At 40.0% G+C, this 25,694-nt stretch overlaps 1 protein-coding gene across 2 annotated transcripts in view; it reads left to right on the top strand.

Moving 5' to 3' along the window:
- MBOAT1 (membrane bound O-acyltransferase domain containing 1) overlaps window positions 1-25,694 on the top strand; it is a 101,700-nt gene that overhangs the window by 67,252 nt on the left and 8,754 nt on the right. The window contains exons 5-11 of one of the 2 annotated variants that reach the window (XM_012638573.1): window positions 9,151-9,206; window positions 11,208-11,262; window positions 12,744-12,927; window positions 14,830-15,022; window positions 19,441-19,544; window positions 22,611-22,675; window positions 24,980-25,112. In XM_012638573.1, coding sequence (XP_012494027.1) covers window positions 9,151-9,206; window positions 11,208-11,262; window positions 12,744-12,927; window positions 14,830-15,022; window positions 19,441-19,544; window positions 22,611-22,675; window positions 24,980-25,112 — 790 coding nt within the window. The remainder of the gene's footprint in view (window positions 1-9,150; window positions 9,207-11,207; window positions 11,263-12,743; window positions 12,928-14,829; window positions 15,023-19,440; window positions 19,545-22,610; window positions 22,676-24,979; window positions 25,113-25,694) is intronic. The other variant, XM_012638574.1, reaches the window with a different exon arrangement.

The following is a 25,694-nucleotide window of genomic DNA, read 5'->3' on the forward strand; positions in this document are numbered from 1 at the left end:
AGGGCAGGGGAGGAAATCGGTACCTGTCAGCTTTACTTTTAGCAGCATAGTCTCGATAAATTTCCTCAAGTGACATTTATTCTCTGGCATTTTTGGATCTGCTTATATTAAGACATCTCTGACATTACACACAATATTACAGACTGTTCAAACTAGAAAGGACACTGTTGTTAGGGAAAGAATATAAAAATAAAAATCTGTTACCTGAAAATTGCATATGATTTAGTTCTCTAGTTACAAAGTGGCCATACTATCTTTTTTTTTTTTTAATAGACATCATTAGGCAGCATTATTTTTCCCTGCCACCATAAATGCAAAATGCCTCACTGAAATAAATCCGTCTTCTTGGATGATGTCAGTCAACATAAATGGGAAATACATACCGATATGAAATTGACAAGATGTTTTAAATAACAAGTTGTCAATTAGGTTCTTTACCAATGTCTAGTCTCATTACAAGCATGCAAGCAACCACGTATTTCTTCTTCAGAATGGAATTGATTTAACCTTACTCTTTATTTCAGTTGAAATATCTTTTTTTTTTTTTTTTCGACAGAGTCTTGCTCTGTTACTTAGGCTAGAGTGCAGTAGTGACATCTTCGCTCACTGCAGCCTCAAACTCCTGGGGTCAAGTGATCCTCCTGCCTCAGCCTCCCAAGTAGATGGGACTACAGGCATGCACCACCACTGCCGGCTAATTTTTCTATTTTTTGTAGAGGTGAGGTCTCAGTCTTGCTTATGCTGGTCTTAAACTCCTGACCTCAAGTGATCCTTCTGCCTTGGCCTCCCAGAGTGCTAGGATTACAGGTGTGAGCCACCGTGCCTGGCCCACTTGAAATATCTTGTTTAGGATTTTGTCAAGAGATGAAGTAGCATTCTGAAGTTAAACCTGGTGTTTTAAAGCAGCCGTTCTCTCTGTAGCATGTGTGCAAACCTAAGTGTTTAGCACACTTTATTGTGCCTTCAGAATAAGAGCACAGACAAGAATTGAATGGGATTGGTTGAAGTTAGTGTTTATATCAAACAACATATATATATTTTTAATTTTGGAGAACACATAAACTTGTATTTTAGATTATTCTTGGACTTAAAATTTTATATATAGTTCTAAATGTAATCAAGTTTTCGTGGGCTGGACTTGGCGTTAATGGTAGAGTTAACGCACAAGATACACTTTTGTTAGTGCTATAGTACAATTTATATCTATACACATAGTGGTGAATGTCCTTTATGTTCTCTCTGTGAATGTGGGCAGTTAAAGGCACTAGAATATTTATTGTTCTCCTGGGAGGAAGCTCAACAATTGCTTGTAATGTAGCTGGTACTTGATTCCTTTTAGGTTTGTGACAGTGAACTGATTCTTCTTTTTTACTCACAGAAGGGTGCAAATCGAGCTTTCTTTTGAGGGCAGCAGCAAGAACTCTTATTTCATTTTTCCAGGCTGGGCCAGATTCAGGCAGATAATTGCTGTCCCATCATGTTGGCAGTTTGAGTTGCCCATGTGGTGTTGGAAACATGAAATGAAATGAGAACTCTTATACACTGTTAGTGGGAGTATAAATTGGTATAACCCTTCTGGAAGGCAATTTCACTGTAAATTTCCAGCAAGAATTTTTTTAAAAGTTCACATCCCATAATAGCATAAATTCCTAGGAGTTGAGTTACCATAAGGAAATCAAATTTATTCATAAGGATGCTCAACTGTTGTCAATAATTGTGAAAAACTGGAAGCATCCTAAATGGTCTAAAAAGCGGCGAATGATTAAATTATGGTACTAGGATGCCTCCATTGAACATGATGTTTTCAAAGACTGTAAACACCATAAGACAAATACATGTAGTAGGATTCCATTTATTTAATTTTTTTTTTGAATGTGGCTATACATAGAAAAAGAGTGAAAGGAAACATTGAAAATGCTAAAACAGTGGTTCTGTCTTGGGGGAGGTCTTTATTGGTGATTTTAGTGTTCATTTTACTCTTTTATGTTATAATAAGGAAAAACTCTGGAATTTTATTTAAATATATTTGCATGCATATTAAAAGATTATGGAGAATGGCAGCAGGCAGGATTGGAACAATAGCTATTGGTGTTCTCTGTTATCTTATCGGAGTGTAATAGGAATATTACTTGCCTGTACCCCTCGCTGGTGGTGGAGATCATTTGCCCTGTTGTTCCATGGACAATGTTTCTCTCTACTGGTTTATGACATCCTGGTCACCTGATCTGACCAGCCCAGTATGTTCAAATAATTGGGTTCTGTAATATGGAAAAATGAAGATATTTGCCAAGAGATTTCAAGATTTGTTTATTTCATGTTTCTCCTTCAGACTGCTGCCAACTTTTTAATAATTAGCATAGTCACTTGGAGTTTACGTCTGCAGACATAAGTATAAGTTATAAGAAGTAAATTGGGTAGGTTCCTTTAAAAGGGAGAATTGATGATTTTATTGTTGAGTGCCAGGAAATAGAAGTTAAATCTTTGAAAAACTGTAAAATGTAAAGAGTACAAGCTTTTCTTCTCTGATTAACCACTGGATTGTTCTGAACAGATACCAGGGAACTCTGAAACGAGTCCAGTGGAGTACTCTTGCCTTTGGTTGTAGTCCTAGGAAGCCCGACAGAACCATGTGTGAACTATGATAGAACTTAGTGTGACTTCTGGAGCCCCTGATTTTCTTTCTCCGTGCCAGCATGACTGTAGGGATCTGGCAGCATTACACTAAAGCTGTAGTATTGTCTTCCTCCTCTGCAGTCATTCGGGGAACAGGGGGTAAGGAGGACAGAAGCTGCTTCTGCGTCCTAGCTATAGGTGGCACAGATCACGTTGTATCTTGGCGCCCGCTGGAGCTGTGCAAGATGGCAGTTCTGGCTTAGGTTGCTGTTGATAGGAAGTTTGTTGTCCTTGTGTTCTCTTCCACGCTAAACTTCTTGCTTGACTAACTCCCTGCTTTCCTAGTATAACAAGTAGCACAAGTGGATTTTTTATTATAAAAGAAAGTAACAGCCAGGCGCGGTGTCTCACACCTGTAATCCTAGCACTCTGGGAGGCCGAGGCAGGCGAATCATTTGAGCTCAGGAGTTCGAGACCAACCTGAGCAAGAGCGAGACCCTGTCTCTACCAAAAAAATAGTCTATCTGGCCAGCATCAAGCTTGAGCTGACATTCAAGCATCTTATTTTCCCAACAGGTAATTTTAGAACCAAAAGGTTACATTTCATACTTTTATCACTTTCTTTCTTTTTTTTTTTTTTTTTTGAGACAGAGTCTCACTCTGTTGCCCAGGCTAGAGTGCCGTGGCGTCAGCCTAGCTCACAGCAACCTCAAACTCTTGGGCTTAAGCGATCCTCCTGCCTCAGCCTCCTGAGTAGCTGGGACTACAGGCGAGCGCCACCATGCCCGGCTTATTTTTTCTATATATTTTTAGTTGTCCAGCTAATTTATTTCTATTTTTTTGGTAAAGATGGGGTCTCTTTCTTACTCAGGCTGGTCTTGAACTCCTGACCTCAAGCGATTCTCCTGCCTCAGCCTCCTTGAGTGCTAGGATTATGGGCATGAGCCACTGTACCTGGCCAGGACATCAGAACTTTAACCACTTTAGGTCCAAAGATTAAGGTAAACTAGGTAGGTTTTATTGAAATAGTGTTCAAAACTGAGATTTTGTTTAATATTTTAAAGAGAAGTCATTTCTGGTTGGGAGTTGATATAGAAAGTGAAAATGGATGAATGGGTCCCACTTCTGGTGAGTTGCCAAGAGTCCATATTAGAAGGCACTGATTGTTTGTGTGTGTGGGGGGGTTGGTGTTGGCATTGTTCTTTCTTTTTTCTCCAAACACATCTCCATCTACCTGTTTTCCCTTCCTTAATTCTCCCCATTATATTTTGTTATCTAAATTAGACTAATAATCTTGGGTTCAAGAAGAAAAATAAGTTTTTCTTTGGCTCTTTTTAAATCATGGAAAAAATTTATAAGGCAAAAGGGAAACGGCCCCACCTCAACCATACTAGACTCAAACTTTAATTCCAGATTGGTCAGATGATTTCCAAGTACAGGGCCTGTAATTGAAGAGTATGTACACGTCCAAGGATGGAGGGGTGGGGTGTGTGCGGAAAATCTGAGTACAGCTCAAGTTCTGAGGCCTCATTGTCCTGAGGAAATAGTTTGGCTGCATCTTGGAGCCACTTTTGAATCTCCTGTCTTTGCCCTTCTGTGCTTATATGTGTTCCTATATACTGAGTTTTGCATTTTTTTTTGCAAAAAAGGAACATGATTTTTTTCTGATAGTAAACCAACAAGTGTGTTTTGGATTGTTTCATGGTTTGAATGAAATATGACATGGATGGTATTTAAATTTTATATTAAGTCAGTAACTCTAAGGATTTGATTCTCAAGTCTCAGTAGCTTATGCAATGTAAGTTTTTGCATCTGATCTATCCATAAGTTACAATAAATTCATCAGATTAAAAAATGTGTAGAGAGGACTTGCTCTGAGCGAGACAGTATGGTGCTCTTCCTTACATCCACAGAAAAATAAGTATGTAGGAAGATTCTGAACTCCTTTTCCTTTTAGTGAGCAGGTTCTAGTTCTAGTTTGTAGCTTTAGATCTGCTTTTTTCGTAAGTTACTAGTTCATTTTTTAAAATAAACTCACAATCACATGTGTGAGTTGTTTTCTTTTTAAATTGTTAGAAACTGGATATTTAAAACAGAAGCAACATATTGAAGGCATAGTCTAGATGATGTTTAGGAATATTCAAATCCATAGCTTCTTTTTTTTTTTCCTTCCAAAAAAGGGTATCTTTTCTAAGGAATTACAACAATGTAGCTTTTACATAGACCCAATGGTGCAGATTTCACCTTGAATGATTAGTATTTATTGACATTGCTGGAGCTATTCAGTATTATGTATTCCATTAGTCTGGGTCCTCTAAGACGCAAATGCCAAGATGGGAACAGACTTAAGAGATTTGTTTGGTGAAATGCCTGCCAGGGAAAATGGGGAGGGAAATGGTTGAGGCTGGAAGAGCCATCAGATTGAAATACAGGTCTGACCCCTGAGAAGGAGAGAGGGAAGAATGGAAGAGAGGTCTTAGATTGCAGTGCAATTCTAAGAAAGTTTTGGCAAGTTCAGCAGAGAGTCCTTGAGCTAAAATTCCTCTGGTGGAGGAGAATCACATTTGTAGGGAGGGGCCTGCGTGAGTATCCCTGCTGCACTCAATCATTGGCTGGGAGCAGCCTGAGGGAGGCATGGCCTCAGCATGAACTGGATGGGATCAGAGCACAGCAGCTGGGCCAGTATACTCCCAGCAGCAGATCAGACAGGCATACCCTCATGGCTGCAGTGTATGTGAATATTTGACTTACTAAACATTTTGCTGAACATGCGCCCAATCATGGGTACATTAACTCTAACTCCAAACAGAGGAAAACAAATGCTCTGCTTCTATAGAGACAGAAGTTAGGCTAATGCCATGATACATTTTCTCTCTTTATTGATGTGTCTATTTTTAGGCCCCAACATGAAGTAATAAATTAAATATAGGACCTTGCCTGGTTTGCAAATAGCGTGGTCACCAGAGAGTGTGCTTTAAATTTTGAAAATTGTGGTGCTGGGCTTTACATAAGGAAGATGGGTTTCTAGGGTTTTCAGTCTTCCAGAAAAAAGCAAAGAAAACAAAAGGTCTTTGGAAAGAAAACTATTGTGCTTTGAAGGCTGTATTTGGAAACTAACTTGAATGTGATACTTAGAGTCCCTTTATAGAAAAATTGCTCTAAGTATCTGTTACGTATTCCGGGTCAGAGGTCTTGTTGTCAAGAGAGTGAGCTACAAAGTTGTGTTGGTCTGTAAGACCAGATTGGTCTCCTACAAAGCTATAACTGTAATGTGGCCCTTATGACTAGGACCAAAACCTCAGTGTTCTGGAAGAGCAGTTTTTTTTTTTTTAAGTATGAAAGAACGTGGTGTAAACAGGTGTCATCTGCGAGCATGTCTGGCCACACTAGGGTCACTGACTTGATGGCCTCCGTGTCTGCCACGCTGACCTCACTGGTTCTCGTGGGGCACAGCTGCCCTTCCTGCCCTTCCTCCATAGCCAGGCTTGCACCCCTCTCTTAGCCTCATGCACAGCATTAGCAGTCTTGTTTCAGACAGTGACCACTGGCCATTGGGCTTTAAGATATAAGATATTGCAAATAACATAAATTTGGGCATCGGTGGTAAGATTTCAAGGGTATTTGTTGGTACTTTTTTTTTTATTTGATATATTCTGAGGGAAGATTGTTGGCACTTTCTCTAAAAGGGTTTATCTTATTAGCATATATTTATGATTTAAAATATTATTAATACATGCTTAATTTTAAAGGGGTAGAAAATGGGAATTAGGATGAGGGGAATTAGACAAGAAAGTGGACTCGCAGAGAAGTGGATGGGTGTAGTTGACACACATCAGACTTGGCCAAAAGTTGGTTTGTCCTCCCACCCAGCCGGGCCCGACCCACAGGGCATAAGGGCTGTGTGGCACTCCAGGGTGATCCCAGGGGTGCTGTCCAGGACATGGATCAGAACCTCAGCCATCTATCTAACTGAGCCATCCGTCCATATGGGTCAGAGATAGCAAGTTTGGCAAGAAGACATAAGAATTGAGATCAGAAAGCCAAGCTCCACAAAGAAGGTTCGAAGGGGAAAGTATGGTAGTCAGTGCAGTGGGATTTTTATCTTATCTTGTTGGGCAACGCTATGGCCTGAATGTTTGTGTCCCCCAAAATTCATATGTTGAAATCCTTACTTGGATAGCTAACATCCAAGAGGATGGTATTAAGAGGTGGGGCCTTTGGGACTAGTGCCCTTATAAAAGGGGCCCCAGAGAGCTCCTTGATTCTTCCACCGCGTGAGGTTACAAAAGACGTATGTCTAGAAAGTTGGCCCTCAACCAGGCACTGAATCTGCCGGCACATTGATCTCAACTTCCCAGCCTCTAGAACTGTGAGAGACACATTTCTATCGTATAAAAGCCACCCGGTTTATGGTATTTTGTTATAGCAACCTGAACATCCTTAAGAATAGAGCTACTAAAGGTACGAAAAGGTACTAAACAACAAGGTTAGACACTTGGAAAAATAGGTGCCACTTTTTAAGTTATAGCTTTATTTCGATATAATTCACATACCCTACAATTCACCCGTTTAAAGCGTACAATTCAATTTTTTTTTTTTTAGCATATTCACAGAGTACATTCACAAAGGCTACCACCACCACAATTAATTTTACATCGTCATCACCCTCAAAGGAAACTCAGGTGCGTCACTCCTCGTTTCTTCCCGATTCCCTCAGCCTTAGGCAGGAAGCAGTCTACTTTCTCTGTCTATGGATTTGCCTATTCTAGACGTTTCCTGTAAACAGAATCATATGGTATGTGATCTTTTGTGTCTGGCTTCTTTCACCTGGCGTGATGTTTTCAAGCTCCATCCTTGTTGTGATATGTGTCAGTACTTCATCTGTTTTTATTGCTGAATAATATTCTATTCTATGAACATACCACATTTTATTTATCCATTCATCAGTTGATGGACATTTGGACTGTTGGGGCTATTATCAATAATGTTGCTATGAACATGCATGCACATGGTTTTGTATAGACGTATTTTCATTTCTCATGCGTGTACACTTTGCTGTGGAATTGTGGAGTCCTAAGGTAACTCTATGTTTAACCTTTTCAGAAACTGCCAGACTGTTTCTAAAGCAGCTGTGCCCTTTACTATTCCTGCCAACAATGTGCGAGGGTTCCAGTTTCTCTACTTCCTGGTTGACACTTGTTATTTTCTGTCTTTTTGATTCTAGCCATCCTAGTGCTTGTGAAGTAGTATCTCATTGTGGTTTTCATTTGCATTTCTCTGACAGCTAATTACTGTTATGCATAATTTCATGAGCCTTTTGGCCATTTGCCTATCTTTTTTTGTTTGTTTTTAGAGATAGGGTTTTGCTATGTTGCCCCAGACTGGTCTTGAACTCCTGGGCTCAAACAATCCTCCTGCTTTCAGCCTCCCAAAGTTCTGGGATTATAAACATGAGCCACTGTGCCTGACTTTGCCTGTCTTTTTAAGAGAAATATCCATTCAGATTCTTTGGCCATTTTTAACTTGGGTTATTTGTCTATTATTGAATTGTAAGAGTTCTTTATATATTCTCGTACCGGTCCCTTATCAGATATATGATTTGCAAATATTTTCTTGCATTCTGTGAAACATTTTTTGACTTTCTTGGTGGTGTATATCCTTTGAAGCATGGAAGTTTAAGTTTTAATGACATTCATTTAACCTGTTCTTTTGTTGCTTGTGCTTTTGGTGTTACACTTAAGAAACCAGTGCCTAATCTAAGGTCATGAAGATTTACACCTATGTTTTCTTCAAAGAGTTTTATCATTTTAGCTCTTACATTTAGGTCTTCGGTTCATTTTTAATTGGTTTGTGTACTCTTTTCGTGTAGACATCTCGTTGTCCCATTACCATTTGTTAAAAAGACTTTTCTTGCTCTCATTGAATTACCTTGGCACCCTTGTTGACATGGGTACCACTTCTCAGGCAAGTTTTTGTTTAATGGCTTTTTCCAAATTAAGGTTGGGGTTATTTTTCCTCAATAAATGATTTATTTATAGGCAGCTGCATTTTACAAATGTATCTTTTACCGTGTGTGCCTGGAAAAATTGCCTTTAATATTATATATATATTTATACAAGTAGAACCAGGGCACTGGATTAAGTATCTCCCAAGCCGGTGCTTCTCACACTTTAATGGATGTTCAGATTCCCCTGCGATGTTGTTAAAATGCAGATTATCATCTTCTAGGTTTAGAGTGGAGTTTGAGTTGCTGCAATTCTAACAAGCTTCTGGCGATGCTCGTGGTGTGGTCCTGGGGCCACATTTTGATTAACAGGACAAGACACACTGTCTAGCGTGAGCTCATTATTCAGTGTTACATCTACTTATACAAAGTGATTTGGAAGGGAAATAAAAATTGTTTATTTTGAATTCAGTGTTTTTGTACTTTATTTAATAAACTTCAGGATGAAAAACCACCATCCAGAGAAATATAGTATAAATGTTTCTTCCCAGGGCACTTTGGCCAGTCTTGATTATTTTCTTTCTTCCTTCTAGGCCTCTGATGATTGTCACTCAGAAGATCACAACCTTGGCATTCCAAGTTCACGATGGTGAGAAAGACGACCCTCCTTTCGGTTCTCAGAGTGAACCTGATATTCAGAGCTCTTCTGTTTATACTGTATACACAGGCCAGAGTTTAGATGAGTGCTGGCAGGTCTTGCTTTATTTTGTTCACAATTTCCAGGCCTTTCCCAGCTATTAATCACCATTTCCCTGCTGAATCTGCAGTCTAAATTTGCTGAAATATTTGCACTGAGAACAGTGAGTTTTCTGTTTATCTTTATGATGTTTTAAATTTAATTCGTGACACTCTTCCACCCTTCATTTTCAAATCTGTTAAAAGGAAATGGCAGCCTTTTTGCTTTGGTTTATCTCTGAGAAGCTCATGAGGTCATAAAAGATTAAATAGCATTTGCTGGTTAATCATTTTTTAATGCTAGGTTTTTTGGCTTAGAAAATTATCTAATGAGATTAGCTTAACCCTATAAAAAGCTGGGAGAAGGAAGAATCTTCTGTTTGTATAAAACTGAACATTTTCATTACTCAGACTCTTCCTAAAAATGGCCAGAAAGTGTGATTTACACTGTTCAAACTGGGTTCCAGGAAAGGGAAGAAGATTATTTCAGCTGGGCGGCAGATTTCAATATGGGCTTTAGAGATGCCAGGTGCAATTAGTAAAAGTCTATTCTGTGGATTTGTACTGCTCTGGCAAGCACTTTTCGTTGAAATTTCTTTATGTGTTGGCAGGTTGAGAAGATTTATCTCTGACAGCTAGCTTTCTTGTTTTTTTCCTTAAATCTCGGGAACTGATTTAATTTCATTTGCCCCAGTGTATTCCTAGTTCATACTTGGTGATTTAGTCATTCTTTAGAGAACTGGGTAATTTTATACCATCGATGAAGTCTTTCCTAGGTCATCAACCATCCCAATGTGCCCAGTACTGAGAAGTTTCACAGGATCTGGCTTTGAGTGCCAGAATCAGGGAGTCCTGAGCAAACGAGGGTGAGTTGGTCACCCTACTTGTAACTGAAACGCCAGTTTCAGTGGTTATAGACTAACCTAAGCAACATAAACCAATAGCTAAAATTAGTTTAATTTCTGGGATTACCAGAGATGTACTATTTGATGAGATCCTAGAAAAAAATGAGTGAGATTTTTTTAACACTTTTTTTTTAAACAGACTTTTTCCCTAAATTTTCTTTTTTGAAGCATTCTCAGTTTACCATATTTTCTGGAACCTCCCTTACATGCAGAAAAATGTTTATTTGCCTTTTTCCTTTTTTCTTGTGTGTGGGAGGAACAAGTAAATTCCAGAAATATTCTGCCTTCTCTTAGGCATGTTTTTGAACTGCCTTCATGGTTGATGACCATAATCAGCCTTAGCTGAATTTACAGATTTAGAGTTGACTTACTGCTTCTAAGATAACACTTCAGTTTCTTTGACTCTAGTTAACATACAAATTTCACAGGAAGCACAAATGTGATTTGGTTGGGAGTTTTTCTGCTATGGATGAGTGTTGAAAAGAAGAAAAATCTGATAATTCCTTAATGTTTTCCCTGCACTCAGGGTTACATTTCCTCTGTTTCTTAGAAGAGGAAAGTCCCGTGTTCCTTTCCCCGTTACATCCCATACCCATTAGCTCAGCTTGTACCAGGTGTCTGCACCCAGCATAATCAGGGAGGTATTTAAACTGGGGCAGCCTGTGAAAGCCAGGCTTATTTCGCTGATGTAGCAATGAAAACATATACAGATGGGTAAGGAACCACCACATGATAAGGGAGGGTTCTCTGAGATCTGTGTCATGCTACGTGAATTAAATAGGAGTGACCGGAATTCTCCCTTCTCCCTATGAATCGGTAGGGATGTTCCTTCTCACACAGGTACTTATGGGTAGCTCTTTCATCCAGGGCATTTTTAAAAAATGGAAAATGGGGGCTCTTTGTGATTTATGAAGCAAAAATCAATTACCTTTTCAGTTGACTTTGGTAAGACTCTTTTAGAATTAGTTATCTACTTCATTTCATCTTATTTCTAAATTTTTTTTTTATAGGATTAGGTCGAAGAGCTGAAGACCTCTCTACTGAACAACATCGACTTGCTGTAAAGTAAGTTAAGTTGAACAATATATTCTCAAGCCCTTTGCATATCAGTATCTGGAGATTTTTCTCATATTTTAATATCTGCATATTAATTCCATTATATGGATATAATAATACCACTCATTTAATGAATCTGCACATGCATTGTTTACCAGTCTGTGGCTTTTAAAAATGGTAAGTGATGAATAACGTATTATATGTAGTATTAGGTCATTTTAAAATGGGTTTGGGTCTAGCTTTAGGATAGATTCCCGGAAGTGAGATCACTAGGTCAAAGTGTAAATGAATCTGTAATTTTGTTGGTTCTGCAAGATTCTCCTTCACTCCAACACTGGGGTTGTTAGGTCTACTCCAGAATGATTTTTATTGGGCGTGTGTCTGGGGTTCCCCAGACAGTTAATTATCAATGCACGTCAGTGTGATTAAATGCCAGCGTGGAAAAATACAGGAAGTAGGGTCAGAGAGGTGAGTGTGTGCTGAGAAAAATACAGGAGGAAGTCTGCAAGGTGGGCTTTGCCAGTGTTGATGTGCAAAGGAGGGGGTGGCAGAGAGGAGGGGAGGCTGTCTACAGTAGGAGGAGACCACATTGATCTGGGAGTGAAAACAGCGTGTGGGGTAGCAGCCATGCCGGGTTCCTGCTGGATGGTGTCAGGGGACACTGGGATAAGTGAGGAGGGTCCCAGGTGGCAGAGGAGATTGAGTTCTTCATTCCCTCGTTAAGGAATTGGGATTTGGAAGCAATGGAGCACCATTGGAAGATTCTAGTCAGTTCTTTCTTAAGCATTGTGGAGGTATAAATGCTATAGGGCGCAATTCCAGTGACTGGTTAGCAATGGCGCTTCAGGAAGGCTTTTTCCACCATTCCATCCTGCTAGAAGAATAAGCCTCCCAAAATGCCATTAAATTGAAGCATTACTCGGAACTGTTCTCTACACATTTTTTTTTTCCTGCCACTACCCTGGTGTGTGGTTCAGGACCCCAGACCTGGATGCCAAAGCAGGCAAGAGGCTGTTACAGGGTTAGTTCTGAGTGGAAACTGGTTCCACCCATCATTTGTTTTGTATTTATTTTGGCAGTTGGGAGGGAGTTTTGCCATTGAAAAGCATCTCGATCAGCTAACATCAGGTCAGGTTCCCAGCCTGCCTTTTGTTTATTACCTTCATTTTGTCTCATAGACAGATAAGGGTGATGAGAAAAGAACATTTCCCAGCCTCAGAGTTGCTTTTGTCCTCCTGGACCCCACCCTGAGTACTTGTAGCCAGCAGAGGGCGCCATGGAGCCCCAGGCCACCCGCCTTATTAATATTAACATTGCCACAAGATTTCTCTTAGTTGGATTTTATATTAATAGAAACAAAACAAGGAGAGGTCATGTCACATAAAATAATCTATAGAGATAATGTGTATTTATGATTTGCTTATTTGCAAATTGTGAAGAAAAAACAAAGACTGAAGACTTTTCAACTTTTTTACTTTGTTTATTTTCAGAGTAAAACCCTCTTTTTTGGAATACTTAAGCTACCTTCTCAATTTCATGAGTGTCATAGCTGGCCCTTGCAACAATTTCAAGGACTACGTAGCCTTCATCGAGGGAAGACATATACACATGAAGCTGCTAGAAGTGAACTGGAAACAAAAAGGTTTCCACAGCTTTCCAGAACCTTCTCCCACTGTAAGTGTTTAGTGCCAAATGTTACCCAGAGATACAGAGAATAGGATTTTGCTGCCAGGACTAACTTTGAGTAATAATTGTTGTAATTAAAAAGCGAACAGTTTACCAGAAATCTTGGTCAATAACTTTTTTCCTCATTTGTTTAAAATACCGGTGTTTGTATTTATTTGCAATCATTCTCTGTGTTGGAGCAATGGTTGTTTGTTTTACAGAGGAGCTCACTGGCTGGGAGTATTAAAACAATCACTTTGTTAGCCAGCCAGCCATGATTTAGTTCACACAATGTGCCCAGCACTGTGCATGTTTAACATGTTTGAATACTATGGGTGTTTTGCCTTTATGAATTGAAATTCAAATACGGCCAAAAGATAGTATGTCATAAAAGCTGGCAGGGGCAATGGGTAGGAATCAGAATTAATGTGTTGCGTGTGTGTGTGTGATTTTTTTTTTGGTGGATCCCACTTAATGCAAGGGAACCAGTTTTACATTGGCATGCCTGCAGCTTGGTTTTGTTGACCCTGAGAGAGTTTATGATGGCTTTTTGAAATAATATTTTAATTTTTAACCTGAATTTTATCAATCTCAAATTTGTCAATATTAGGATAACTTACTGAACTTTACAAATATGCTAAATTTATTCAGATGAAATATCCTATATTGAAGGGGAATTGTAATTAATTGAAGGAATGGTGAAGATTGGAAAAGGGAAGAAATGAGGATAAATTGAGTTAAATATTTTGTAAGTGCTAGTCTAGGCAAAATATGAGCTAAGTATTTGGAAATTTAAGTGATTTATTAATTAAGCATGAATTTATGCTTACATAATAAATTTATGTACTTTATGGTTGGTCAAGTGTCTCAACTTCTTCTGTTCTGTTGAACAATCTAAGAATGAAGCCACCATGCCTTTGAGACATCAAAGTAACCAGGTGTTTCTAGGCAGTATCTGTCACCATGGTGCTTTCGTGTTTCATGTGCTTTTATTCAGAAAGTAATTTTATTAGAGAGTCTTACCAGCACTCTCCAAGACGACTCTTGTGTTTTTGTGCACAGAGAAAGCGAAGGGGTGAGGTTGCATGTTGGTTAAAGACATACTGTGGGAGGGGCTGGCACCTCTCAGTGGCGTAGTCATAGTTGTGGCTGAGCATGGTGAGCACTTACCTGGGAGCCAGGCACGGTGCACAGTACCTTGCAAATACTCATTGTCTTAAGCCCAGAGCTACCCTCTGAGGGAGGTGCTATTCCTGTGCCCATATTACCAAAACACGTCTGTTTTTATGAAGCTGGAAACTACAATTCTGTTGAATGTTGAAGGACATTCTCTGGAATGTCAGGGAAACTGGGCAAAACCACTGTCTAGAGGAATTTAAAAAGTCAGCATATCTCAACCCTGGAGCAGACCCCATCTACACCATCCGGGAGGCTTCTGAAACTCCCCATTACCTGCCCATGTCCTGGCTCAAAATCCTTCCTACCTGAGCCTCTGTCCTCCTTGCTGCCGACTCAAGCCCATTTCCTGGGCTTTGCTGGCTCCAGAAGCGGAAGATAAATGATTATTTCTTTCTGATGGAAAATCGCCACCCTATAATGTTATCCATTTCTTTTCTGTTTTGGATAATAAAACCACTTACCTTTTGTTGGTAGAATATGCTGATAGAAGTTTTCTTCCATTCTCAGTACATTCATCCCTCAAGTGTTAGAGGTATATTCTGTACCTAAATATAGCACTTAATCCCCATTGTCAGATGTGTGTGTGTCACGAGGAAGAATGCCTCTTGCTACTCCTTCTAGGGAGTAATGCCAAAGCAGCCATTGCAGCAATGTTGTTCTTAACGTGCCTTTGCCAAAATTGTTTTCCTCATACCTGAGTCTTACACTGATTTTTTTTCACCCCATTTTCAGGGAGCTGTGATACAGAAGTTATGCATCACCTTGGTGTCTCTCCTTTTGTTTTTGACACTCACCAAGGCCTTCCCTGTCACCTGCCTTCTTAGTGACTGGTTTGTCTATAAAGCAAACTTTCTGACACGACTCTGCTACTTATATGTTGTCATGCAAGCCTCTAAACCCAAGTATTACTTTGCATGGACATTAGGTAAGTTTGATGGAGTGGCCCTAAACGAACAAGGAAAAATGCATGATCCTTGGATGGCTTAGCCGAAAAAAAATTTGGATCACCTAATCAAAAAAATCCAATACGTAACGGGAGGCAGTGTAGCCAGTGTCATTTTTTAGTTTCCAACATAGCCCTCTTCTCTTCCACCCTCCATAAACTCAATTAGCCATGATGAGGGGAAAAGCATCCTGGCTGTTGTTTAAGTTCGATGTTATTAACAGATGTCAAAAATTGGAAACTTCTGCTTTCACCAGTCAAACTTGGCCATTTAGTGCAGTGGAAAGTTAGGGAAAAATTCCAGAGTGATCTGGCTTTCTTGTAATTTTTCTGGGTTGTTTATAATACAAGGTGCATACTGAATTAATTTTATCAGCAGACGTGCTAATTTAGGTTACACTTCTCTAAGAAACTGTCGGTTAAGCTTTATGTCTTAGAAAGAAGCTGACTTCAAGTGATTTTCTGTTTTTGAGGTAGAAAGTTCAGCTTCATTTGTTTTTATAACAATTATTTTTTTCCTGTGGGGTGACTTGGTCAGTGTTAAGCTTTTTTTATCTTTTTCCCTTCAAACAGTTTTAGACTGGCATTTAAAGCTTTGCTAAAGCGAGCAATAAACCCCTCTATGCCCTTACCAAGACTGGTAGAGGGTTTTGTTAAGGCGGGACAGCCCCATCTGTTTCACACTTGGAACACTTTCGGGAATGGAAGTTTAACATCTTCACTGCAAGCGACCTGGTACTTGCTATCAGAGAGCTGTGACTTGAAAACGAAGATGAGGGGAGGGCAGGAGGGGGGTGAGGGATACAAATCTACCTCTCGGGTACGACGTACACTATCCTGGCGATGGGCACACCGAAAGCCCTGACTTCGGCGTTATGCAGTTCATCCACGTAACAAAAGCACTCGTACCCCCTAAATCTATTGAAATTAAAAAAAATAAACTTAGTTCCTAGTGTTTAGCCCATATCCCATGAATGAGGGATTAGCACTTAATTGAATGAGTTCTTCTCTCAGTTCATGCTTCAGGTTTTAAGCTCCAAATTAACATTTGCAGGTATCAAATTATTTATTTTTTATTGTGGCAAAAAATATATAAAATTTGCCTCCCCGCCCACTCCCATTTTCTGTGTCCGAGGGCTTAGGGGCTGGCTTCTGGACTCAGTCAGCTCCGGATGTAAGGGGGAGAGAAAGGCCATCCCATGGCCTCCTAGGGAAGGCCCGAGGAGAGGTGGGCTGTGCTGGTGGGACCTGGTCGGGTGGCGGTTCCAGGGAGCAGAGCCACCTGTGTCATTCTGCCCCTTTGGGAGCACCCCAGACATACAGACTACAGCATAGAAGTAACCCTTTCTGTGCGGAGCTTTCTCGGCACACTCAGCTCTGTTTCTTTTTCTTCCTTACTGCCGCCCCCCACTTCCTTTTCTTTCGCTTTTTCCTGTAGCCTCAGTAGAAACACTTCATTAATTTGTATGGCCTCAGTTTGAAATTTGCTACAGTTTAGATTCCATGCGCTGGTCTGAAATTAACCTTTGTCATATTTATGAATAAAGAAGCAATGAATAGTATATCAGGGAATATTTAAACTGCTTAACGGAATAATTGTTTTCTCCAGCTCTTTAAAACGCCATTTACATATAATTGATGTACTAATTATACACGATTATAAACTTAATCCTTAAAGCTGGCCTCTTGATGAATCTCAGCTGAGCTGCACTGTGTCAGCCTAGCTCTAGTTACTGTTTATATTGAAATAATAAAATTATTTCTTTTGGACTTAGCGTACAATTCTAGTTGTTTTCCCCTCCTACTAAATAGTATTAATTAATGAGGCTCAACTTTAGTCCACGCTGTGTTCTGAGGACCACAAACTCCAATATATGGGTGTCCAAATTAATTTATCTGTAACAATAGCTTAGAGTCGTGCACGGTGCCAGTAAAGCCAGTCTTGGACTGGTGAACTGAGAACCTCTTAACTGCTCTGAGACAAAAACAAGGCTTGAATAAACAACTGCAGGATCACCAAGAAGAGTGGGGATTCCAGCTTCATCTCAGTGCTGCGGTTCTGAGAGTCAGTACTTGGGCCCTTCACAGTTGTCTCTCACATTGTAGAATCAGAATTCTTGTCTTCAGAGTCTGGCATTGTTTACAACCTGTGTGATATTAATGTTTCCCTAACATCTCTAGCCTCAGTCTCCTTAATAGCCTAATAATAATAATAATAACAATAATAGCAGCTAACATTTCTTGAGTACTGACTTGGCCAGGCACTGAGCTATGCACTCTACACATCTTTAATTTCATTTATTCCTTTCAACAACCCTTTAAAGATACGCGCCATTATTATATCGATTTTATACTCGAGGGAATAGATTTCTAGAAATTAGAGGACTCTCCCAAGGCCGTGCATGTAGTGTGCTCCCGAGTGGAGGAGACAGGAACCCAGCCGATCTGCCTCCGGAGAACATCCTCAACCGCCATCTTTACATTGGTGTGAGGATTAAATGAGAAATGCCTGTGAAGTGTTTTATAGGGTCCTAGAAAGAGAGTACGCACCAGAAACACACACAAAAAAGGTAGTTATCGTCATTCTGTTCCTTTCTGCCTGACGAGGTGTAGCAGATATGAGGCTGGAGGTGGGAGAAGGAATTTAGAAATTGCCGTGCTGGTCCCAGCTGAAGTCATTCCATCTCTGGTTTTAGTTGTCAACACAGACCTCAGGGCTCTTCTTCTCCCAGTTTAGTTGATCTCTGTCATTCACGATTTTTTCCCCACACATTTAAAACCATTAATTTCTTACAGGCACACCCTGGCTTTGTTTTTCTTTTTCTTCTTTGCTGAGTTCCCGTCCAGTCGGCCGGGGACAATGATATAGGAGGACTCAGTCCTTTTTATCCTTTCTTCTAACCAGATCACTTGATGATGAAGCCAAGCATGAGATAAGCAACATTAAGTCACCAATTATGCCAAAAATATGTAAGATAGACATAGGGACACATTGTTTTCCATTAGAGTAGCTCTCCAGAAGGCTATCTTGAGTTGGACTTGAACTCATGTAGAAAAGGAAAGATTTCTTTAAGATCTCCAGACCTAAGACTTTACAGCGCTATGATTTAATTAGTTTGATTAGTTGAGTTTTTTTTTAAAGAAGATATTCTAACAGAACTTGAAGATAAATGAAAAGAGAAAATCAGCTTCTCAGTCATCGTAATAAAAGTGTGTTGATTCCATCAGGTCTATATTTGATCACAGAAACACTTCATTAAGGAATTGAGTAGAGATGAAATATTCACTGCAGGGGACATTTTCTTATACTCAGTGAAGTAAAATAAAGATGGGGACAGGAGCTTTTAGGTGGATTGTGTGAGTAGGCTGGCTTTGGTAATGGTGTCCACGTGTGGCCTTTATTGCAGCTGGCCCCAAGTTCATGGTTCTAGCTTTGTTCTTTGTCTGGGGACCCAAACTTTTCTTAATTGCATCTTGGCAGCTCCAGCTGATAGCTGACTGACATGTGATGTTTAACATGTCCAGCGTGAGCTCCAGTTCTCTTCCAGAGCTGGTTCTCCTCCTGACACAGCCCTGCCTCTCAGCTAATGTCCTGCCGTCTTCAGTGACAGCTCTTGGACCTCTACTGGGTCCCCTGTTTCTTCTGGTCTTTGCTTCTGAGCTTAGATCTATTTTTGCCTTCTTTCCTTCCCCCCCTCTTATCAGTTGGTTACTAAGTCCTACTGTTTATTTTTTCATTTTGGTTCTTCATGCCTCTTATATTCTCATTTTTTTTTTTTTTTTTTTGCATTCTATGAGCATCTAGCACCTTTACTCTTTTTTTTTTTTTTTTTTTTTGAGACAGAGTCTCACTCTACTGCCCTGAGTAGAGTGCCGTGGCATCAGCCGAGCTCACAGCAACCTCAAACTCCTGGGCTCAAGTGATCCTTCTGCCTCAGCCTCCCGAGTAGCTGGGACTATAGGCATGCGCCACCATGCCCGGCTAATTTTTTCTCTATATTTTTAGTTGTCCATCTAATTTCTTTCTATTTTTAGTAGAGACAGGGTCTCGCTCTTGCTCAGGCTGGTCTCGAACTCCTGAGCTCAAACGATCTGCCCGCCTCGGCCTCCCAGAGTGCTAGGATTACAGGCGTGAGCCACCACGCCCGGCCCACCTTTACTCTTACTAGCAGGTGCTCACCAAGAGCTAGGGAATGAATGGGTAAAAATCAAGGTCACCAAAAAGCCAAATACATTTTTCTGATTCATAATGGTGCCTGGTCCTTTAAATTTTTTTGGCTCCTTTTCGAAGGAAACTACTGCATATCTCTCCATCTTGAAATGAGACAGATATTAGTATCTTTTAAAGCAGCAATATGACTTTTGTTCCATATCCTAATGTGTTGTTTTAAAAACCGTAGCTGATGCAGTGAATAACGCAGCTGGCTTTGGGTTCAGCGGAGTGGATAAGAATGGAAATTTCTCTTGGGATCTGCTTTCTAACCTAAACATCTGGAAAATTGAGGTGAGTGTATTATGCCTTTGAATCAGACTTCCACGGTGAATAAAGCAAGTGGTTTGTATCGAGTGTTTTAGCCCCAGAATTCTTCATCAGAGTGTCTGGGGAAAAGCAGCTTTTAGGGGAACGCCAGGTCTAGCAGCCTCTTGAGCATTTTGCGTCTCAGAATTTTATTCCTTCTTGTGTTTTTTTAAGATACGTACTTTGATGACAATTTTAATGGTTCAAGGAAGAGACACACACACACACAATCTGAAAAATAACCAGGAAGATCTTTTTGTTGTTTACATTTCTGTTCTTTCAACTAGAAAGCACAAATATCATTTTCTCTTGTTCTCAGGTTCTGCCTATTTTAGTCAGGAATGCCAGTGGGAAGCTCCTGTATTTAGATTTCAATATTGCAACCATCTTCTGTGGTTCCTTTGGAGATATTTTTAATCCATTCACTTTTAAGAAGAATTGTCATAGTACACAATATTGAAGCCACTAGAATAGTGTGGTTTTTCTCTTTCCTTGTCTTTGTTCTTGGACCACAATTTTTGATATCTTCATTATCATAGGTGGTCTCTTCGGGGCCACATTCTTTCCGGTTTTCTCTGTTTTGTTAGCTCTTACAGTGGACAGGAATGCCAAGTCATAGACCCTTTTCTCCTTGCAGCTGAATGAGAGCAAGGGCATTATTCTCAACATACAGAAACGTTGGTTCTTGGCTGGGTACAGTGGCTCACGCCTGTAATCCTAGCACTTTGGGAGGCTAAGGCGGGAGGATCTCTTGAGCTCAGGAGTTTGAGACCAGCCTGAGAAAGAATGAGACCCCCATCTCTACTTAAAAGAGAAAAAATTAGCTGGGCGTGGTAGCTACTCAGGAGGCTGAAGCAAGAGAATTGCTTGAGCCCAGGAGTTGGAGGTGCAGTGAGCTATGAAGATGCACTCCAGCCTGGGCAACAGAGCGAGACCCTGTCTCAAAAAAAAAAAAAAAAAAGAAAAAAAGAAAGAAAAGAAAAATGTTGGTTCTCTAGCCAGGTGACTCATGTTTACTGTTGGTTTTGGTTTTCCACCCACCACAGGGCAAAGTGCCACTGGGGAGTTTGGGCAGAGGGGGTTGTGCTTGCAGAGCAAGGAGCCAGGGCTGTGTAGGGACTGACTACCTGCAACCCATGTTTGGTGGAAGCTAGGCCAGAAGGAGACCTGGGGAAAGCCTCCACCTTCTTTCGCCTGAGGCATTTTGCATTTGGATGGCTTCCAGAAGGAAAGTGATAGGCATTTCCCCAAACAGAATATGGTGGAATTTATAGGGAGGATTATATTTCACTTCTGTTTTTAGCCTTGGGGCATTGCCACTTCAAATACAAATAAGGAGAAAGAAGCAGAAGCACTTAGACTGGTTATCTAAGTAAATCATGTCATATCTTCAACTTAAACTCATCATGTCATTTAGTTACTCAGGTCAGTCAAATTCAACAAGTGTTAATTGAGGGCCCACAGTGGGCAAAGCACCCATTTTTGTATAGTTCTGGAGGATCTGGGGGCGCCTGTGGGTGGAAAGCCTTGGCAGGTGTGGTTAGGATGTGGCCAAGGTCCAGCATCAGTTCTGAATGAACAAATAATGCTTTTCCCATTGGTCACGTCGTGTGATGCGAGAAGCAGTCCCCGGTCATGATGAACCGCATCTTAAATGGACAAGTTCCAGTTTTCAGAACGACCTTTCTCACTTTTGGAAAAGCAAGATAAATAATCTGGAAACTTTTCAATATAGATGATGTCAAAGAAAGTTGGAGTGTGTTAAGACTTTCCTCCCTTTTCTCACTAAAATTCTTTTCTCCCTCCAAACTTGTGGGCAACTGCTGGCTGCCGTGGGTCACCTTGACCTTGGCTGCCTCCTAGTCTACCTTTTCTATGCACCAAAAACAGACTTCTTTCCCTGTGGCCAAGTGTTCAGGGGAAAGGGCTAAGTTGTTAAGTTATGTGTTTATTATAAAAGAAAATCAGAAGGAGAAAGTTTGTATTTTCATTGGATTTTGATGTACAGCAAGAAACTAATGAAAAACAAGAAAGTGCAATTTAGTTAAGGTACCTTGAGGCTTGGCTTATAGCATTTTATTAGCTATAGAAGAAACGGATAAGTAGTACTCCTTAGGATTTTGAAATAAAAACTCACAGTAAAGAAGTCGGTCTATCATCGGTCTATCTGTCATCCCTCTTCCCCCCTCCCTCTCTCCTCTTCTTCCTCCCTCCTTCCCTCCCTCCCTTGCAAGCATGTGACATTCGGCCAAGGTGTGGCCTATGTAAGATTTTCTTATGTTTGGAGAAACTTCAACAACAAAACGGTGGCACTTAGACTTCCTACCTTCTTTAGGAATTCTGGTCCTCATATGCTTGTTTCATGCTTTTTACCACCAGCTTTGATAAGACCTTTCTTTCTTTCTTTCTTTTATTTTTAAAATAAGAAAACCCAGTTGATGTCTGTTCCTCACTGGTTGGTTTACTTGCCTCATTGCCAGTTGGGTGATATTTCTTTGTTTTCTTTTCTGTATTATGATCCCTTCATGGATAAAATCTCTTACTATTCCAGACACAATTGGAAGCATTTGAACCTGGGTGGCTATTTATAGAGTTAACTGCACAAGACTGACCTAGTTTGTAGATGGCCACATAGTGAAAAGATGACAATTAAATTTAAGCTGTCCCCATCAAGACACTAAATTCACATGATTATATTTTTCCTGTGGTTAATCCTCTTTTAGAGTATTTAGTTTTAAAATTCAGATGACTTAAATTTTTTAACCGGAGTGGAAGAGAAACCCTCAAGATGTTCCTTCGGTTTTCCTATAATTTGAAAATAAATTTTGAGAAAAATCGAGCCTTGGCAAGGCAAGCTTTAGTTGCAAAGTAAATCTTACAAACATCAGAAAATTTTACTGTGTGTGATGGAACAGCTGATTCACCCTCAACTGTAAGGAGTTACTGTTGAAATACCACCTCTAATCTGCTACCACGGAAATTCTGGGGAGGACTTTCCATTCCTTGGAGTATTTTTAAAGCTAATGATAGGTGTTATTTTCTTCTTTCTAGACTGCTACAAGTTTCAAAATGTACTTAGAAAACTGGAATATTCAGACAGCTACTTGGCTAAAGTGGTAAGAAAACCAAAAACGACCTCATTACTGATGGCCCTAGAGGGGAGTCAGTAGATGAACAGTAGTAGCCTGTCAGCGGTAATGTCATCTGACACTCTTGTTTTGTGTTAGTATCTATGCCCTGTAGATGAAAAAGTAGAAATATAGTCATTTGAGAAGGTCATAATGTACCACATTTATTTCTTCACTCGATGCTGCCATTCGTGTCTACCAGGTACTCATTTAATCCTCCATCAATGTCATGAGATGTTGGTAGTTGTTATCCCCATTTTACAGATGAGGAAAGGGAGACACAGAGAGGTTATGTACCTTGCCCAAAGTCACACAGCTAATGAGTTCCAGAACTAGACTCTTGACCTCTATGCTGTGCTGCATCTTACCTAGAGGAGAGTCTATTGCTCAGACATTAAAGAGGGTTGATGTTCATCCCTAGCATTAACAGCTTTATGGTACTCCGGTTGTTTATACTTTTAAAATTTATATTTTTGTTGATATTTCTCTGTCCTTTTGTTTCCCCACGTGTTCCACAATTAGAAACATTTCTTATTATGGAACTAATAATACGCTATCCTTAAAGTAGCAAACTCTACCTAGCGATTATGCCTATCATAACGAGTATAGGTAGAGTATAAAAATATTAAGCTTTAAGACAGATTCCAGGCTGGGTACGGTGGCTCATGCCTGTAATCCTAGCACTCTGGAAGGCCAAGAGTTTGAGACCAGCCTGAGCAAGAGCAAGACCCTATCTCTACAAAAATAGAAAAATTAGCTGGGCATGGTGGCACACACCTATAGTCCCAGCTACTCAAGAGGCTGAGGCAGGAGTATCACTCAAGCCCAGGAGTCTGAGGTTGCAGTGAGCTGTGATGGTGCCACTGCACTCTAGCCCAGATGACGGAACAAGACTCTGTCTCTAAAAAAAAAAAGAAAAGACAGATTCCACTGCTTTTGATAAGTAACATCTCTCATAGGTTAAAATACTGGAGTAAAAGAAGAAACTGAATGTGTAGTAATTCCTCCAAAGTAAGGTCATTGAAATATTTTCTGAAAATTGACCCAAACATCTAGTTTTTGAAATGTTGAACTTAACGTATTGCTGCTATTAATTAATTTTTACAAATAATTGTAACATAAACCTTTATTTCTGTATATTGAGTAATCCAGCTATGCTAAAAGCCTATAGTTTCCATTAGGAGTTTGTATTCTAAAATGACTTGAACATACATGCATGTACATAAAACATACAAAAAAATATTAAAAATCATTTTATAAAAAATGTTTCAATTACACAAAAAGATACAAAGAGTAAGAAGCAAATTCTTATGTCCTTACTCCTCATTTCAAAAAGAAACACTACACCTGGGGTCTCAGTCCGTGTTTATCTCCCCAAATGCATTCTCTTTCTTCCTCTGAAAAAGGAGCTATAATCCTTAGTTTGAGTTTACATCAGTTACTTTTGAACAGCCCACTCAGTGCTGGATTGGTGTTAACTGTTTGAATTTCTATTTTATTTTTTATGTTTTTATTCGGGTCCTCTTACCTAGTAAACTAGGTGTGGCTTCCTTAGATTATCGTTGGGAATTCATAGGCTGAGTTGGGGGAAAGTCCCCTATCATTTTAATGGTTGTTTTAATAAACAACCAAAAGCCAAAGATCTCCAGGACATTTGCTGACATTTTCTAGAGTCTCACAATGTCACTCTTCAAAGCACATTCATGAGTAAGGTCTGATGGGCACTATGAGACCTGAAGAGGTCATATGATGGCACATTGATTGTGTGTTGGAGTCATTGCCAAGAAAGACGAAAAGGGTTGTATCACTGATTAGTTACATGGCATAGGGGCTTGGTTGGAAAGGTAAATTAATTTTGACTAAATGTGGATGTTCATTTCTAAAGACTCTAATCCTGATTCTAGTATTTTTAAGGCCAATGGCACTTACTAGATGAGGCCGTTGGTAGAATAATCTTCTGTACAGCAGGAACTCTTGCTGGGTGGAAAGTGATCACTCAGATCTTTAGTAGCTGTAATGTGGTGAAGTCCAGATCATTTAGTCTATGGAGGTTAAAGATGTATACCATCGCCTCAAAAGGAGCCATGAATTGCCCATCCGGTAGTGACGTGGAATCCAGAGCAGCTCAGACTGCGTGGGTTGCATTGCAGATCCCTGAAGAAGGTCAGGCAGCATCCCACCAATAATGGAGCAGAGGATTTCTGTGTGGTCTAGTTCCAAAATAAGCAGCTGTAAGCTAGAAGTTTCTGGTGTGTTTTACCTGTGGCTTCTTGTTCCTTCCTCTCTTCACAGCGTGTGCTATGAACGGGTTCCCTGGTACCCCACGGTGCTAACCTTCATCCTGTCTGCTTTGTGGCATGGTGTCTACCCTGGATACTATTTTACCTTCTTAACTGGAACCCTTGTCACATTAGCAGCTAGAGCGGTAAGCCTCCTGGGGTGTAGGGTCTTTCTCTCGGGCATCCGATGCTTGTATGTTTGTTGTCTTTTGGGTCCTAGCAGGAGTTGGTGGTGGGGGTGGAAGGTGGGAGTGATATTTTGAAAAATCAAACAACGTACAGAAGTCTTACCATTAGAGGAGCACTTCCATATAGAGGAACTCATGGTCATTACAAAGATGGTTAACCATTTTATTTTCATATTATTTACAGAGGGTGTTTGTAAAACAAAAGGAATTTTAGAGGCAATGTTTAGTACCTTAAGAGATGAAAACATTTTTAATCATTAAAGGCTGTGAACATACACCATCTACTAATTACGGATGACAATGATTATTAATTAATGTAGGCGCCATAGGATGTCAGCTTGCTTATGCTCCACTTAATTTCTCATTTCCTTGCCCCAAGCCTAGAAATAATTCACAATGTCTCTGAGCAGTCGATGCTGTAGCAGCCGTAAGAAATGTGTCTGGGAGAGACTGATCTAACTTCTTATGTTCTCATGCCTGATCCAGTTATCGTAGTTTGTGTAAAATTCTTTGTGAATTTTATAAATTTTGGTTCTCTAG

The sequence above is a fragment of the Propithecus coquereli genome, unplaced genomic scaffold, assembly GCF_000956105.1.
Source record: "Propithecus coquereli isolate 6110/MARCELLA unplaced genomic scaffold, Pcoq_1.0 Scaffold131, whole genome shotgun sequence".
Classification (NCBI taxonomy): domain Eukaryota; kingdom Metazoa; phylum Chordata; class Mammalia; order Primates; family Indriidae; genus Propithecus; species Propithecus coquereli.